The sequence below is a fragment of the Electrona antarctica genome (assembly GCF_951216825.1).
Source record: "Electrona antarctica genome assembly, chromosome: 3".
NCBI lineage: Eukaryota > Metazoa > Chordata > Actinopteri > Myctophiformes > Myctophidae > Electrona > Electrona antarctica.
This window is the reverse complement of record NC_136808.1, coordinates 14,826,538-14,843,134: the sequence shown is the minus strand read 5'-3', so window position 1 is coordinate 14,843,134 and position 16,597 is coordinate 14,826,538. Positions and strand designations below refer to the sequence as shown.

The window sequence follows — 16,597 nt, the reverse complement described above, 5'->3', positions numbered from 1 at the left end:
ATGACATAATAAACATGATATCGGAGTGTGTTTTGTATATTTTCTTCCCCACGTTGTACCACCACAGTGTCTTCAAGTAAATATGCTTTGTTTGTTACTGTTCACCACTGGCTGTTATATACTCTCTGGTACGTGTTATTGTTTTCTTTGCAGACGGTGAACTGTACAGCGGCACAGTCAGCAACTTTCAGGGCAACGAGCCGGTCATTTATAAGAGCCTGGGACAGAGCACCGCCCTGAAGACGGAGAACTCTCTCAACTGGCTGCAAGGTGAACATACTCCTGTCGTACTGAACTCTGTGACCCGTTTCAGTTCGTTTCTCCCCCTCCTGTGCCTGTCTAGGCATTCACTTCTAGTCATTTTTACTAGTTGACTAGTTGCCTAGTTTACTAGTCGACTAGTTGTTTAACTACCTATTATGTAAAAAATTAAATAAATTACATGGTGACTATAACTATAATCTACCTGATCTTGAGGCCTACAAAATCGGAATTTTTTTTTCTTTCTTATCAACTAGTCAACTAGTACCAACAAGGTCGACTAATGGATTTACTAGTCGACTAGTAAACTAGTCGACTAGTTGCTTAATGCCCTACGCCACACAACATCTACTGTACAAGCTTACAACGCGTCACATTATTTTGTAGAGCTAATTTTCAATATTTAACACATTTGGCGTTGTCAATTTGGGGGTCCGTGGTATGAAAACATTTGGGAACCACGGGTCTCCTCCACAGTGCAGAGATAAGCTCCAATTTTGTGGTGATCATTAGTGATGCCAGCTGGTGCTGTGATGCATGCAGACAGCCTGGCTTTAGATGGCGGGGAGCTCTGGGTCCTATCAGTGGCAGCACATGCACTTCAAAAACAGCCCCGTCCGCAGTGGTGGAAAGCCACTTAAGTACATTTACTCAAGTACTGTAGTACAGTAAGTACAATACTGTGTACAATAGTGCTAGTGCAATGTAATAGTGCAAAGTCATAATAGTTCAGCAATGCATAGTCCAAAGTGCAATGCAAAGACCAAGTCCATTTTCAGTACCCTTTTAGTACTATAGAGGAGGCTCTGGGGTGGGGGGGGGTGGGGGGCAGGTTGTTCATTCAGAGGCTGTTGGTTCTGGACCGGATATATGTATATCTATATCTCCTACCAGAGGGTAGACGTTGGAAAAGATGGTGTGCTGGGTGGAACTGGTCCTGTAGGATGTTATTTGTACGGCGTAGGCAGCGGAAGGTGAAGACTGTGAAGACTGGTCCCAATGATCCTCCCTGCAGCCAATTTCCTTTTTTTATGTATTTAGAGCTACGTTGTGATTGCCGCACCATGCCACCAATCCCTCGACCTCCCTCCCGTATAAGGTCTCATCATTTCCTGTGATGAGGCCAAGTACTTTTGTGTCATCTGCAAATTTAACTAAGGTTAGATGGAGAGGAGGAGCAACAGTTGTGTGTGTAGAGAAGTGGGCTAAGCACGCAACCCTTGGGGGCCCTGGTGCTAAAGGGCAGGGTGGGGGAGATGTGCTTGCCAATTCTGACATGTTGTGTGCGGTTAGTTAGAAAGTCCAAAACCCAATTACATAGGGTAGTTTGCTGTGGAGTTTACTAGGCAGGATAGTGTTGAAAGCCGAACTAAAGTCATAAAGCTAACTCATATCTTTGCTTCTGGGGGGGGGTCCCTGGAACAACAACTTTTCAGATGGGGGTCGGTGGCCAATTACATATATTTTTGGGCGTCCTTGACATGAAATTGTTTGAGAACGACTGACATAGAAACAGGGGTTTTTCAGAAAACTGTTGTATTCCCTCCTCGATGTTGTAAGATGATAAGAGCGCCCCTCACTTCACACGGGTGTGATTTTTTTTATTGTAAATAGTACAAGTAAAATTACCTGAAATGTGTACTTGAGTAAATGTAATGATACTTTCCATCACTGTAATGACATTGGGGGGGGGGGGGGGGGGGGGATGCTGTTCGTATCAAGCTATTCCTTCTCAGCAAAACCTCAGTAAAAGCCGTTAAATTGCCTCCTCTTACATGGCGTGCTCGAAATGCGATGCACAATGTAATAAGAGTCTCTCTCTCTCTCCTGACACCAACGTGTGTATCTGTGTGTCGGTGTGTCTGTGTTTTTTGTACAGACCCGTCCTTTGTGGGATCAGCTTACATCGAGGAGAGCCAGCCAGTAGGAAACTCTGTGGGTGACGATGACAAGATCTACTTCTTCTTCAGCGAGGCTGGGAAGGAGTTTGACTTCTTTGACAACACCATTGTGTCGAGGATCGCTCGCGTGTGTAAGGTAAGAACTGCGGGGGAGGGGGCGCGGTTGCGACGCATAACGGCAAGACAACATTGAAGTACAGTAGAGCTCTGTTTGACTTATCCTCTAATCCAACGATGTATCAAGTTGTCTCACGGCACACTGGTGTGCCGTGAGACAAGTTCAGGTGTGCCTGGGGACTTTGTGACAACCACACATTATTATTGCATTATTTGATATGTAAATGGTGCATTCATGTTCATTCAAGTATTTTACAATGTGCATTACAACCTGCTTATATCGGGAGCAGTAGTCTTCCGATTCCTACCTCCTGAGCCACTGCCACCACAATATATGCAGTTGCCATATACAAAAGTGTATGACTTTTGTATTGCTTTTGCTCATTTCCCAATACAGAATCAAATTCTATTCCCTGAAAAAATAATACTTTAACCACTTTGAATCTGGCGTCCCTATGTTGGGCATTTTCTAACATCATTTTCCTTTCACAAATGATCAAAAACAACCAAAAAAAAGCTTGTCAGCTTGTTGCTATAAATACAGGCCAGCTGTTTTCAACCACAAGGTTCAATCATCTGGGTCTTCGTATCTAAGCAGGAGGTTGAAACATTACTTTCCACATTACTTTTCCTCTTCCCCGACCCCCCCCTCCGTCCGTCCGTCCGTCCGTCCGTCCGTCCGTCTCGGGCGCCTTCCTCCGCAGTGTCATGTGTACATCTCCTTCAATCTCCCTCACAATGTCAGCTGCGTCCGTCCCGTCTGCAGCCATCCTACTGGTTAGACAGTGAGCGCTCTGCAGGCTTCATTGGTATTCTAGGGTGCTTCTAACTGGCTGTAGGAAATGCTTTTCCCCTCGCTGTTATGTGCAGGCAAAGCATGTCAACCCAGCCTCTGAAAACAGCAGATCTAAGAAGCTCATTACGCGTTGCAATGCTACGAGACGTGTCATCTGCATTATTGGCACAAATAGCCTAGCTGAGCCTCAAACAACAGTAAACATGGACTTCTCATGGTTCTCACGATTTAAAGTCAGGTCGTATATGACTGTGTATAGCACAGAGCTACAAGGACCCCACCCTGTTATGTTTAACACATTTTTGTTGACGGCGGACGGAAGGAATCCTGCACCCACCGCTACCTCTGTACCAGGCCATAGCAAAAAGAAAACATGTGTTTGGATTTGGTTGCAAATATTTGGAAAGTTTGACGTGTGCTTGATTTATGTGACCAAAGTCACATACATTTCAGAGCATGACTTGTGAGGCGTTTCATGTATCGGTAGTGACAACGTTGCTGTCGGGTGGAAACCCTGTATGTTCAAATCTGTAGCTTTTCAGGAAATGGGGGAGAAAATATCCTGTGTTTCTGTGTAGTCATTATTTAGTCACAAGCTCTTGTTAACTAGTCATTGGTTCAGTATTTATAAAGACAACAGACACACTTAATCACTTTCACTTTCCAAATGCTTGCTAAAATAGCAAAAATAACTGATCTGCCATCCCACAACGTGTCAACATTGTGAGCTCGCAGATCAACTATTTTCGCTACTTTTGTGCGTCACTGTTGTACAATAAAATTGTTTTTTGGTTTTGGTTTCTGCCAAACAGCGACGATATGTTTGAATTTGGTTGCAAACATTTGAACAGTTTGAGGTGTGCTTGATTTATGTAATGCAAACAACTCACACTTCAGAAGAAGAAGATAACGACAAATAACACACTATTTTAACCAGTAGTAGTGGACAGTATAGTCCACAAATGTACTTGAGAACTGTACTGAAGTACATTTTTGGAATATCTGTACTTTACTTGAGTATATTTTGTATTTTTTGGAAATGTATGTCTTTCACTCCACTACATTTCAAAGACGAATATTGTATCCTTAGACTGAACTACATTTCTACGAAGAAACCCCATGCACTACAAAGGAATGAATATATACGACAATGCATTGATTCCCTTTATAGGAATGTACCTGGTAATACTGGTAATATTAACTCCAGTACAAATTTGACAAAACAACTTTCACTTAGTTGTTGTAATTGAGTAATATTTGACCAGGAGCATCCAATCTTACTTACTTTAAGTAAGATTTAAGTAAGTACTTTGTTCTCACCTCAAATATGTTTCTTTTCATGGTGTTCTAACTACTGTTTTGGGTTAGATTTGCCAAGTAGCTCCACAAGTTGTTTTTGTCTCTCCTCCCTTGCTCTCGCTGTCCCCCTCCCTTCCACTCCCCTCGTCTGTTTATTCAGGTGTGTGTGTGTGGGGGTGGGGGCACATACGGAAGACTGTGAACCGTTCCAGCAATAAGTGGCACATCATGGTTTCCCCCTAGCTTTTCGGGGGCTTGAATTGTTTGCCACTTCTTTTCAGGTCGGAAATTGTGAATAATCTGAACGTGTCATTGTGGGTCTCATGCAGGCTAGTGTGTTCTGGAGCACTGGTTCTCAAAGTGGGATCCAGGGACCACCCTAAGATGGGGCCCTTGATGGGGTTCCAGGGGTTCCGCAGCAAAATGAGGAACGTTTTAAACACTACTGTCGGTAGCACAGGATCGCCTCCTGGGTTTGATTGCAGGTAATTGGGGCGTGTTCTCTCCACCGCGTCATCAGTGCCCATACCTTAGATGGGGTTGGCGAAAAGGGACTTTCTGTGTGGAGTTTGCATGTTCTCCCCGTGTCCCCTAGGGGGAAAACATACATACAACATCAAGGTCTCTAAACCTCCCCCTGGCCAGCCGGGGCGCCTGATGGAGGGGAAAGGAAATGGCTGGAATAACGTGTTCCTTCCACGCGCTACGTCCAGCCGTTGAAAAGAAGCGGCTTGGATTCCTCATGCCAGGGGCGAATAGTTCTGTAGGGGGTGCCCGCTCCCCAGGTTGGCAGAGGGAGTGTAGACAATTATTGACACTGGTTTACAAAAATCGTGGGATGAAGAAAATTATAAAAATTAAATAAACGGTAACTTATGCCACATTTTATTATTATTGGGCATGGAAGTGTGGGGGTGGGGTGGGTTAGAGCAGCAGTTCTCCAACCTTTTGGGCCGTGCACCCCCTGTTACCTCCCGACCTAGCTGACGCCCCCCCACATGGAAATGAAAATTGCATAAGCTATATAGAGACATATTTCCTATACAGTATATCCACATGTATGCACATATATGAACCTGGATATGAGATATACTGTATATGCAGCATAGGCTATATTCTGCATACTTGCCATATATTGGCATAATACGTATGTTAATATATTTAAAATAAAACCATAGCACCACCATTAGCTTTTTCATGCCACGCACCCAGGTGCTCGTGCACCACAAGGGGTGCACGCACCACAGTTTGGGAACCACTGGGTTAGGGCATGGGGGGTGATTGAGTACACAAGTCCAACAGTGCAGCAACAATGGCGACATGCAGACAGCTGAGAGAGCAGGAATGTGCTACTACTACTGTAGCCTGCTAATTGGCTGGGAGGGCCTGCTATTCTCCCATGTGCTTTCACCTCTCCTCTCTGGTCAACAAGATGATTGTTTGGGTTTAATAGTGACCCCCGGAGGACAAAGTCAGAATAGAATAGCTGTGCATTGAATTATCCACTGAAAAGGCAAGGCAATTTATTTGTATAGCACGTTTCAACAAGGAGGCAAGTAAACGTGCTTTACATGCAACCTCAAATATCAAGAAAGCAGTATAAAGGCAGCATAAATAAACCCATTATGAAAGGACATTTGAATAAAAATAAGATGTGAGAAATTACAGTGCAGAAGTGTGATAGAAAGAAATCTCAATAAAAGGAAGCAGAAAACAGAAATGTTTTCCTTTGTGTGTTCCAGATATTGTGGTGCATAAAAACTGAACACTGCTTCTCCACGTTTTCATTCAGATTCTGGAGACAGAATCACTCTGGTGATTCACTGTGTGTGTGTGTGTGTGTGTGCGTGCGTGCGTGCATGCGTGTGTGTGTTGTTTGGGTGCTGTGGGAGGGTGTTAGCACTGAGGTGTGTCCTGGAGGTCCGGGGCGAGGCGCTCTGTGGTTCGGCGAGTCTCATTGTTGGTGTTTAATCCTCCTCTTGTTTTTCATTGTTCCGGACAGTTTTTCATCATAACGGAGGAATGTCCTAAAGTGTTTGCCAGCACTTAACACTGGTGTTTTGTACAATGGTGGAAGATGTTCTCAGATTGTGTTTTGCGAGCTCACAACCTGTTTGTGCTTGTAGTGCACTAGTCTAGTGCACTTATCTACAAAGTGATTTGTAACAAAGTTTTCAAATAAATGTAGTCTAAAAGCATATTTTATGTGAAGACCTGCAGTTTGTGTTTTTTGTTTTTCTGCGTTCTGCCCCTGTAGTTTTACATTTTTAAGGCCACAACAGCCTCTGGTGTTCAGTACAATTGCATGTTACATGAATTAACTTCTCCTGGTTAAAAGAGGTATTTATGTTGGGCAAGTGGTCCAGGCGCCTGCCACATATAGGCTCTGGCCTATGTTCGGGACCCATTCATGACGACCTTTGCTGCATGTCTCTCCCCTTCTCTCCCTCCCACTTAAACATCTGTCTTCACTAATAACAAAAAGCCAAAAACAAATCTTTAAAAAGGGGACAAAAAAAGAGATATTTATGTTACTATTGTGTTCTCAGTTCATAGGTCTGGGCACCATGGACAACGTTTTATATCTAAACTTTGAACTTTAGACATATTGTCTGTGACAGTCATATTTCAGTTTTCTTTAAGCAGAAGTTAAATCAATAATGAGGCTTTTACAGTGCAGATTGGGGTAGATAACAAATCGTATCAAATTAGGGTCTGTGGCCCAATGTATATCAAACTGGTGGTCCTTGAAATGTAATAGATAGAGAAACACTGTGCTACTGTATAATCTTATGCACGTTTTGGACGACTGAACATTTGAAATTCCCCAAACGACCTTCATTCTCGCTGGGGTTCAGATAAACAGGGTTCTGCTGTAAACATGACAGTTCCAGTTGAGATATTTTATCAGGGGTTCAGACATTCCCAGTGACTCCCCGAAGTCCAGAGATACACATGTTTAAGATTTCACAATATTCAGGCATTCAGGCATTCCAACTCCCATTCATTTCCATAGCAGTTTCTTACAATCCGAGATAGATACTTCATTACACCGTAACCACTTAAAGGAGCACTCATTCAACCTTATCTTCATATAATTGATCCTCATTAATGCTCATTAAGTTTTTGCGTGCTCACTCTGTGTCTGATTTAGACAATTGAGAAACCTCTGCCCATGAGCGGTCAATAAAAAAATCGGACCAGTCTGAACTGAGTGGTACTGTACTGTACTGTACTGTACAAGCCCTTCCGCCTGACCCCTCTCTTGGGGTGTGTGTGTGTAAGCCCTTCCGCCTGACCCCTCTCTTGGGGTGTGTGTGTGTGTGTGTGTGTGTGTGTGTGTGTGTGTGTGTGTGTGTGTGTGTGTGTGTGTGTGTGTGTGTGTGTGTGTGTGTGTGTGTGTGTGTGTGTGTGTGTGTGTGTGTGTGTGCGTGTGCGCTAAAAACTCCTTCTCATCATACACCTGAAGCTCAACAGCGCCACTTTGTCACCTGTTGGTACCCCAGACAGACAGACATTGGAGTGGCTGCACCACTTAAAAACATGTGCTGGCTATTTCCTCACTTATATTATATTATTTTGCCGTGCACCTTAAAGACTTTAATCTAATCTGGAGTGTTGCAGGCCTTCTGCTCTGCAGTCATTTCTCTCAGTTGAGAAACCTGCCTACCAATGACATCATCGACGGGGATTCCAAGCTGATAGAAAGTCCTAACGTACTTGAAGTTAAAAGGTTTGAGAATCAGTGTCTGACGTATCATGTTCCTTGTGTCCTCGCAGGGCGATAAGGGAGGAGAGCGCGTGCTGCAGAAGAAGTGGACCACCTTCCTGAAGGCTCAGCTGCTGTGTTCTCTCCCTGATGACGGCTTTCCCTTCAACATCATCCAGGACATGTTTGTTCTGAAGCCCACCGGAGACAGCTGGGAGAACACTGTGTTCTATGGGGTCTTCACCTCCCAGTGGTAAGCATTAGGACTACACCATATTAGGAATACGGGCCATATGCCATAAGATTGTTGAATACCGATAACGATATGTCCCGTGATAAGTAAACAAATACCCAGTGGCGTGCACAGATAGACACTAGGGGGTGCTAGAGCACCCCCTGCCCTTTTGGTAATGTGCCCTTTTGAAAAAAAATAAATAATAATAACTTTTTTTTGTACAGTGGCTTCTAAGCTTCTAATATATTATTTAGGCCCCAAATTCTATAAATCTCACACTATTAAGGCAACCGGCTGGTTCCACGCGCTGCACTAGGTGCCCTTTTTTCACTTGAGCACCTGCCCCTTTAAATGTCTGTGCACGCCACTGCAAATACCTGTACAGTGTGTACAGTTTCAATGTCTTTCTGCCCTACAGTAGTGTGGCTGCTATCATAGAACCCAGACAATGAATAGCCTACTGTATGCATTGCACACACTGGAAAAAGGTTGACAATGAACACAACTTGACAATACATTTTCAAACTGCTCAGCTGGAGAAATAAATCTTCGAATCTAGATAAGCACATTATACTTGGATTGTTGAAATGAGTTAAAACCTGAAGTAAAATCATCTCTCCTGCAATGTGCAGGTATAAAGGAGCAACAGAAATAAAATAACATTTAAGGGAACATAAAAAAAGTGAAAAGATTTAAGGAAGTAGGCAAGGCAAACGTTCTTGAGTTGATGATGCAAAGTTGTCGTTGCATGTGTACCTGAATAAGTGAACCGACACTGATTTTGTGCCTAACTTCTACTAAAAAGAAAAATGAGCTTCGGGCAGTTCAGCAGTGTGTGTTATTGTGTCATAACGGGTATAAATGAGCTTCAGGCAGTTCAGCAGTGTGTGTTATTGTGTCATAACAGGTATAAAGGAGCGTCGGGCAGTTCAGCAGTGTGTGTTATTGTGTCATAACGGGTATAAAGGAGCATCAGGCAGTTCAGCAGTGTGTGTTATTGTGTCATAACGGGTTTAAAGGAGCATCGGGCAGTTCAGCAGTGTGTGTTATTGTGTCATAACAGGTATAAAGGAGCATCAGGCAGTTCAGCAGTGTGTGTTATTGTGTCATAACGGGTATAAAGGAGCGTCGGGCAGTTCAGCAGTGTGTGTTATTGTGTCATAACAGGTATAAAGGAGCATCAGGCAGTTCAGCAGTGTGTGTTATTGTGTCATAACGGGTATAAAGGAGCGTCGGCAGTTCAGCAGTGTGTGTTATTGTGTCATAACAGGTATAAAGGAGCGTCGGCAGTTCAGCAGTGTGTGTTATTGTGTCATAACAGGTATAAAGGAGCATCAGGCAGTTCAGCAGTGTGTGTTATTGTGTCATAACAGGTATAAAGGAGCGTCGGGCAGTTCAGCAGTGTGTGTTATTGTGTCATAACAGGTATAAAGGAGCGTCGGGCAGTTCAGCAGTGTGTGCGTTCACTATGGCCCAGGTGGAGAGAGCGTTCAGCGGACGCTACAGAGAGGTGAACAGAGAGACCCAGCAGTGGTACACCTACAACCACCCTGTACCTGAACCACGACCCGGAGCTGTGAGTCTGTCTGTCTGTCCGTCTTTCTGTCTGTCCCCTCCACTAAATCAACAAATGCAAGCATTTTGTTAAATTGTTAATGTCGGGCAGAAACATCTTATTTCCATATTTTAACTTTCTTTTATCGTTTAGTTAATTCCCTACTTCATACTACGTCACACAAAAGATTAAAACCCTACTTTGCTATTTTTGAATTTGAATACTGAAAAGTAACAGTTTTGGACATACAGTATGAGGTTTCTACCCGACAACTATTTTAGTACACGTGTAGTCGTGTATACTGTAAGTGTTGTTTGACCCGTGGATGAGGATCACATGCCTGCTGTCAACCACTGGCTTATGAAAGCCAACATCACTGATGCAACACATTAAAAATGTTTTGCTTGCATTAACATGCTTTTGTGATAAGAGCCCTACATTCTAGATGTGCTTTTCAAACGTCTAACTGCAGGTCAGATGAGGGGCCAACATGATCTCTTAATGTTTTCTTTGTCTTTTTTGGCCGGGGCACATTAACCAAAATCCAACACAAAGCATAAGAATTTACTACATCTGCCAAGACTATTGTCTTGTCTTTGCAAAAATCAGTTTTGCCAACATATATATATATTTACAATAACTGACAATCCTAATCAAAGTTAGGAATTCTTAGTAGTTTTTACTGTCAACATAAAATGTATTCTGAAAACATAACGTGCCTGATCTACAGTACAAATCTCACAAAGCATCACAGCTAATTTAGAAGAATTTCCCATGCCCACTCCAAATACTGTATCGTTAATGTGTCATGGTTAATGTTTTTAATGCTTACACTTTCTCTTGTATTCAGCGGCAGTGTTTGTCCCATTACTAAAGTAAAGTAAGTTGTAGTGTTTACTTGTATAAATGAAACCAAGATATTGAGTTTCTTCCCCTTTCATGCAGTGTGTAACCAACCATGCCAGACAGATGGGCATACAGTCGTCCTTGCATATGCCTGACAAGGTGCTCAACTTCGTGAAGGACCATTTCCTGATGGACAGCGTGATCCGCAGCGCCCCCCTGCTGCTGAAACGCAGCGTGCGCTACACACAGATCGCCGTGCATAAGATCCAGGGCATGGAGAGAGCCTACGATGTCCTCTTCATTGGAACAGGTACAGTTCATTCTGTGATCGCAAAATATTGTCTCTCTCTTGTGGTGCTTAAAGGGGCATTCCACTCATTTTCAACATTTTACTATGTCATTAATATACCTTAGAGCTGTTGTGTGAAAATAATAAAAAACGTCCCCCATTCTGTATTTCCACACAGCAGCTCTAAGGTATATTAATGACATAGTAAAATGTTGAAAATGAGTGGACTGCTCCTTTAATGTAAATCGCTCTGGATTAAGTCTGCTAAATGCCTAAATTGTAAATTGTGGTGTCCGCCCTGAAACTGGAAGGTCGGGGGTTCGATCCCTGGCTGGGTCATACCAAAGACTGTAAAAATGGGACCGAATGCCAACCTGCTTGCCATTCAGCATCAATGGGTTGGATTGGAGGTCAAATCAACTATATGATTCCCGAGCGCGGCGCACGCTGCAGCTCACCGCTCCAAGAGATGGGTCAAATGCGGAGAACAAATTTCTATTATTTATTCTCCCGTGGACTGGCACCACTACAAGGACTTTGGTGTGCGTAGCATTCTTGTGCACAGTAGGAGACCGAAGGCAGGACACAAAAGTTGGAGAATGCCATTTTTAGATTGTTAGAATAATTTATATACAGTACGTAAATGGCATGCCAGTTATTGTTTTGCATGATTAAAAGGTATATATGGTTCCACCTGTTTTCCCAGATGATGGAAAGCTGCATAAGGCCATCAACACCAACGATAAGATGCACATCATAGAAGAAATGATTCTGTTCTCCGAGCCGGAGCCTGTGCAACACATCGAACTGGACCCACAGAGGGTACATCAAAAACCTTTCCTAATATTTCCAAATATATACGTTATAATTATATATATGTTTTTTGTTTGTTTGTTTTATAGATCTGCAAGCTCACAATGGCTCGCATCACAACACATTGTGATCTTGCAGATCATCACAAACAGCTGAAGTATAAATCTGTATTGGTTATTAACTTATTTCATGTGTACTCGCAGCATCATTCATAGTGCTACAATCTACATTACTTCATAGTTATTAATTTGTCACTAAGGTTATGGAAGTGGGAAGGAAATGTATTAAAGTGGAAAATGGTTCCAGATGTGCTCTGTCCTCTAGGGAACACTCAATCAAATGCAGTGGTGGAGAGTAACTAATTATCTTTACTCGAGTACTGTACATAAGTACAATTTGAGATGCTTTTACTTTACTTGAGTATTTAAAATGTTTATACCTTTTACTAATATGCCACTGCATCTCTCCGCTGCAATTATATGGAAACTAGATACAAGTTATAGAACTTATTAGGTTATTATTACAAAACATGCATTCATTACAAAAATCTGAGCACTTCTTCCACCACTGTCATTTATCAAAGTGGGGAACAGTTCCAGACGTCCTCTGTTCTCTAGGAAGAATTCCATCAGATGTTCCTGGAAGTTCTATTATCGTCTAGAGGCCAGTGAAATTAAATTCCACCGCGGCCGTCTCTCTCTCTCTTCTCTCTCTCTCTCTCTCTCTCTCTCTCTCTCTCTCTCTCTCTCTCTTACGTAAGCAGAACCTCGCCAGGCCAAAAACAATCATACCGCATTCTTATCTACCATTATGTAATACACGACCGCAACATAATCTATGTAACTCTCAATGACTCACAACAGGTAACAGATGACAGTTTATATTACCGCAGTTAGTTTGCATATTTATTGTCATGATTTAAACTTTGGATTACTTTTAATAACTTCATAAAGTGCTTTTTTAAATTATAATTTTTTGCATCAATTTGTGTTTTTTTTGTATCAATTTGTTTGTTTTCACACGTTTCATTTCATTTTTGAGGGGCTCTAGCCCCTCCTATGTCCAGCTTTTGGTGTATGTGCACAAACTTTGTCCTACACACTTTACTGACGTGTCTGTCTGTCTGTCTGTCTGTCTGTCTGTCTGTCTGTCTGTCTGTCTGTCTGTCTGTCTGTCTGTGTCTCTGCCTGTGTCTCTGTGTCTCGGGCACAGGGCTTGCTGTTCGTATCGTCCCACTCTGGCCTGGTGGAGGTACCTGTAGCTAACTGTTCTAACTATCTGAGCTGTGGGGAGTGTGTGCTGTCCAGAGACCCTTACTGCGCCTGGACAGGGAGGCTGTGCCGCGACGTCAGAATGGCTCCGCCTGACAGGTGAGTTAGGGGGGTTGTTTTGTATTTACATTTTTACAGAGTGGCCCCGGAGGCGCCAGCCTGTGTGGAACAGGGTTCGGCAATAGTTAACACCATTAACGCCCGGGGTATTTGGAACCATTAAATCAGTGATTTGCAGCTTCAGAGCCTATTTCAAGGTTGCTCCGCGCCATCTTGGAAGGAGCTAGAAGTAGCTAGATGTAGCCAAAACACCCCCGAGGGGATCGACAACAACGGGAGGTATGATTACTTCTCTAACGCGACAAGCGACGGGACCGCGGTGGGCCGTCAAAAACATAATCTTTGGTCAGAATTGGAAGCATTGATTTAGATCAAGAGTTATTCACGTTTTTAAGATTTTTGACGTCCTAACCGCAAATGACATTGAATGTTGCCCAATCGACGCTCCCAGCCTGTAGACTGGTGCGCTGGGTTAGGAAATGATTAATGTTCCGTCTTTTGATTAATCTCCATCCGGGGCGTGGAGCGTAACTAACTATTTGATAGGACGGAGACCTCCGTTTTGGCAGGTAAGAGTGTTAATTGAAACATTTCAAATTAGCACTCACTCAAAATAGTGTTTACTTGTACTGTATGCGTTGCAAATGGAAGGTTTGATGTGAGCATGTTTATTATACGGCTTGTTGAGTGCTCAATTCTGATTGGTCAATCATGGCATTCAGCAGTCCTGTTATTTCTGGATAGCAGAAATGTGATGAACATATTCTTACAATGAATGGGCCTCAACCAATCAGTGAATCATTCAATCATCATTCTGCAGTGCTTGGTTTTTACCATGTTGAACATGGAAAACACAATGTCATTTTACACCTAAACACAGAGGGGGACTTACCATTGGGCTAGGGTGGGCTACAGCCCGGGGGCCCCCGACAGGGGGGTGCCCTCCAAAAAAATGATTTGAAATTGTAAAGTATTGCAATCCAATTCAAGTGAGATTTATGTTTAGTTATTGTACATTTAGTATTATGGTTAAAACATTGAGAGCTTCTGCTCAGACAGTGACGCTGTGTTGTGGGGTAGCTGTAGAAACCCCTGCCAATGTTGCTGTGCATGGCAGCGACTAGTCTGTCTGCCTGCCTGCCTTTCTCTTTTGGGGGGGCTGGGTACCCCAAAATGACAGCGAAATTAGAACAAAATGCACCGCACAGCCCAGGGGGGCCCTGCAATTTTTGGCCCTGCCTAAACAGTACACTTAAGAATGTTCTTGAAAACATTTGATAGAAGTAGGCAAACCAGTAACAGAATATTGATTCCTATTTGATCAACACTTCCTTCTAGAATATTGCGAGCCGACCGTGTTCTTCACCATAAGCAGTTCAATCCGATTTAAATACGTTTAATGGTTTAATTATTACACTTTATCAATTCTTTAATTTATTAAGAGGGGTGATTAAAACCCTGTCAGGGTTAATTTCTCAATAATTACCGGCTGACTGTTCATTATCCCTTGCATGTTGAAAGTTCCTTTTATTACAGTTGTTAAACCTGCCGTCTTATTTGTTGTTGTTTCAGCCACTGGCAGCAGGATGTAGAAGAAGCCGACACTTCAGCCATATGTAACAGAACCTTTCAAAGCTCCAGATGGAGACCCAAACCCTCCCGTGAGTCAAATTTAGACCAGAATATGGACCATTTAACTCTTGGAAAAAGTTCTCATAGTTTTTGTTTCTTTCCTGCAGCTCTGTCTCATTGCCAGCACATCACCATCCCAGCCAGCACCTTCAGAGTCCTGCCCTGCAAGCTGCGCTCCAACCTGGCAACCAGGAGGTGGCACTACAGGGACAACACCAGCCAGTTCATTTACGCCACCGCTGAGGGAGACCTTGTTGTTGTAGCGCCACCGCAGTCTGACACAAGGTACAGCAGTTCACTAAGTTTTTATTAGTTTTAGTATTAGTTTTTATTCTTATTTTGTTTTTAGTTTTGTTTATCAATAAATGTTATTTTTTGATTAGTTTACTAGCGGGTTTGCTAGTTTTAGTTTTTACTTTTTATTTTGTGAAAATGCTTAGTTTTCATTTGTATTAGTTTTAGTGTTAGTTTTAGATTTTCTTTTTTGTATCATAACATGGGGTATTTTGTCAGGGCCCAGGGCGATATTCAAAAAGGTCAGAAAAGGTCAAATAACGGTTGGGGGCAGAGCATTCACACATCGTGCCCCCTGTCTCTGGGATGCTCTCCCACAAGCAGTTAGAGATGCCAACTCACTAGACATTTTTAAATCTGGACTTAAACCCCATATTTCTTCCCTGCATTATGGTTCCCCCTAGTTTCACTGAAATCACTATATTCACCTTGCTCTGCCCTGTGGTTTTAAAACCCTGTTATATTAATGGATTTTCTGAACGCATTTTTACACCTATCTGTTGATGATCTATAGCTGTGTCCTATCGCATGGTACTTATGTCAGTCATGTGTATTGGCACATTGTATTATGCTTTACTGTGTTTCCATGCTATTGTGTTATTGTGTTTTTTGCTGTGTATTGTTGTGAAGTGCACAGAGACCCCTTGGGGTGATGTTGCACTATAAATAAAAATAAACTGAAACTGAATTAATTCCGAAGTCATTAAAAACGTACCATGAAAAAGTATTAAAGTTAAAGCTGGTACAGTTAAACAAATGGAAGATTTAACATGCAACCGATATACTAGGCTCATGTGGAATACATTGACAGAGTAAAAACTTAATTATTCTTCTCTATTATTTTAGTTAGTTTTACAACCACCTTAACAATTCGTTATAGTTATTAGTTATATTTTTATTTCAGTTAACCAAAATGCAGTTTTTGTTTCGATTCTAGTTTGAGTTAACTATATGACAACCCTGGTCCAATAGGCTGGACACATACGAGTGCTGGTCGGAGGAGGAGGGCTTCCGCCAGCTGCTGGCTAATTACTGCGTGAGGGCAGAGCCGCGGCAGGAGAGCACCACTCTGACTGGACACTCGCGGACGCCACACGTGGAGCGGGAGGAGCCCATCATCTTGCCCGGGGAGTCTCGTTCCACGCAGATCCACACCAAGACCTACTGGAACGAGCTGATCGTGGTGTGCGGTCTCCTGGCATTCTCGCTGGTCGTGTTCTCGCTGTTTGTCGTCTACAGGTCAGCTACAACTCTCTGTTCTTTAAAATCATAGCTAAAACCCTTTCTGTTTGCCGCTGCCTTTTATTTAGATGTTTTAAATTATTCTTCTGCACTATATTACAGTACCTTTTTTTATTTCAACTTGTCTTTTTTTCCTTCCTTTTATGTGCTTTTATAATGTTTTTCTTTTGCTTAATGTGAATTATGAAAAGCACATTGAATTGCCTTGTTGTTGTGAGGAAGCATGAGGCCAGTCCGTCCCCACGTTGGCAGAGGGAGTGTAGCGCCCAGGATGATT

The 16,597-nt window shown here is 42.8% G+C and overlaps 1 protein-coding gene across 2 annotated transcripts in view; it reads left to right on the top strand.

The window, feature by feature from the left end:
• Window positions 1–16,597, top strand: part of LOC306920764 (semaphorin-4B-like) — an 86,420-nt gene that overhangs the window by 62,059 nt on the left and 7,764 nt on the right. For both annotated transcript variants that reach the window (XM_079497630.1, XM_079497631.1), the window contains exons 7-16: window positions 154–270; window positions 2,141–2,298; window positions 8,155–8,336; window positions 9,744–9,894; window positions 10,819–11,029; window positions 11,715–11,830; window positions 13,034–13,191; window positions 14,725–14,813; window positions 14,892–15,069; window positions 16,051–16,317. In XM_079497630.1, coding sequence (XP_079353756.1) covers window positions 154–270; window positions 2,141–2,298; window positions 8,155–8,336; window positions 9,744–9,894; window positions 10,819–11,029; window positions 11,715–11,830; window positions 13,034–13,191; window positions 14,725–14,813; window positions 14,892–15,069; window positions 16,051–16,317 — 1,627 coding nt within the window. The remainder of the gene's footprint in view (window positions 1–153; window positions 271–2,140; window positions 2,299–8,154; window positions 8,337–9,743; window positions 9,895–10,818; window positions 11,030–11,714; window positions 11,831–13,033; window positions 13,192–14,724; window positions 14,814–14,891; window positions 15,070–16,050; window positions 16,318–16,597) is intronic.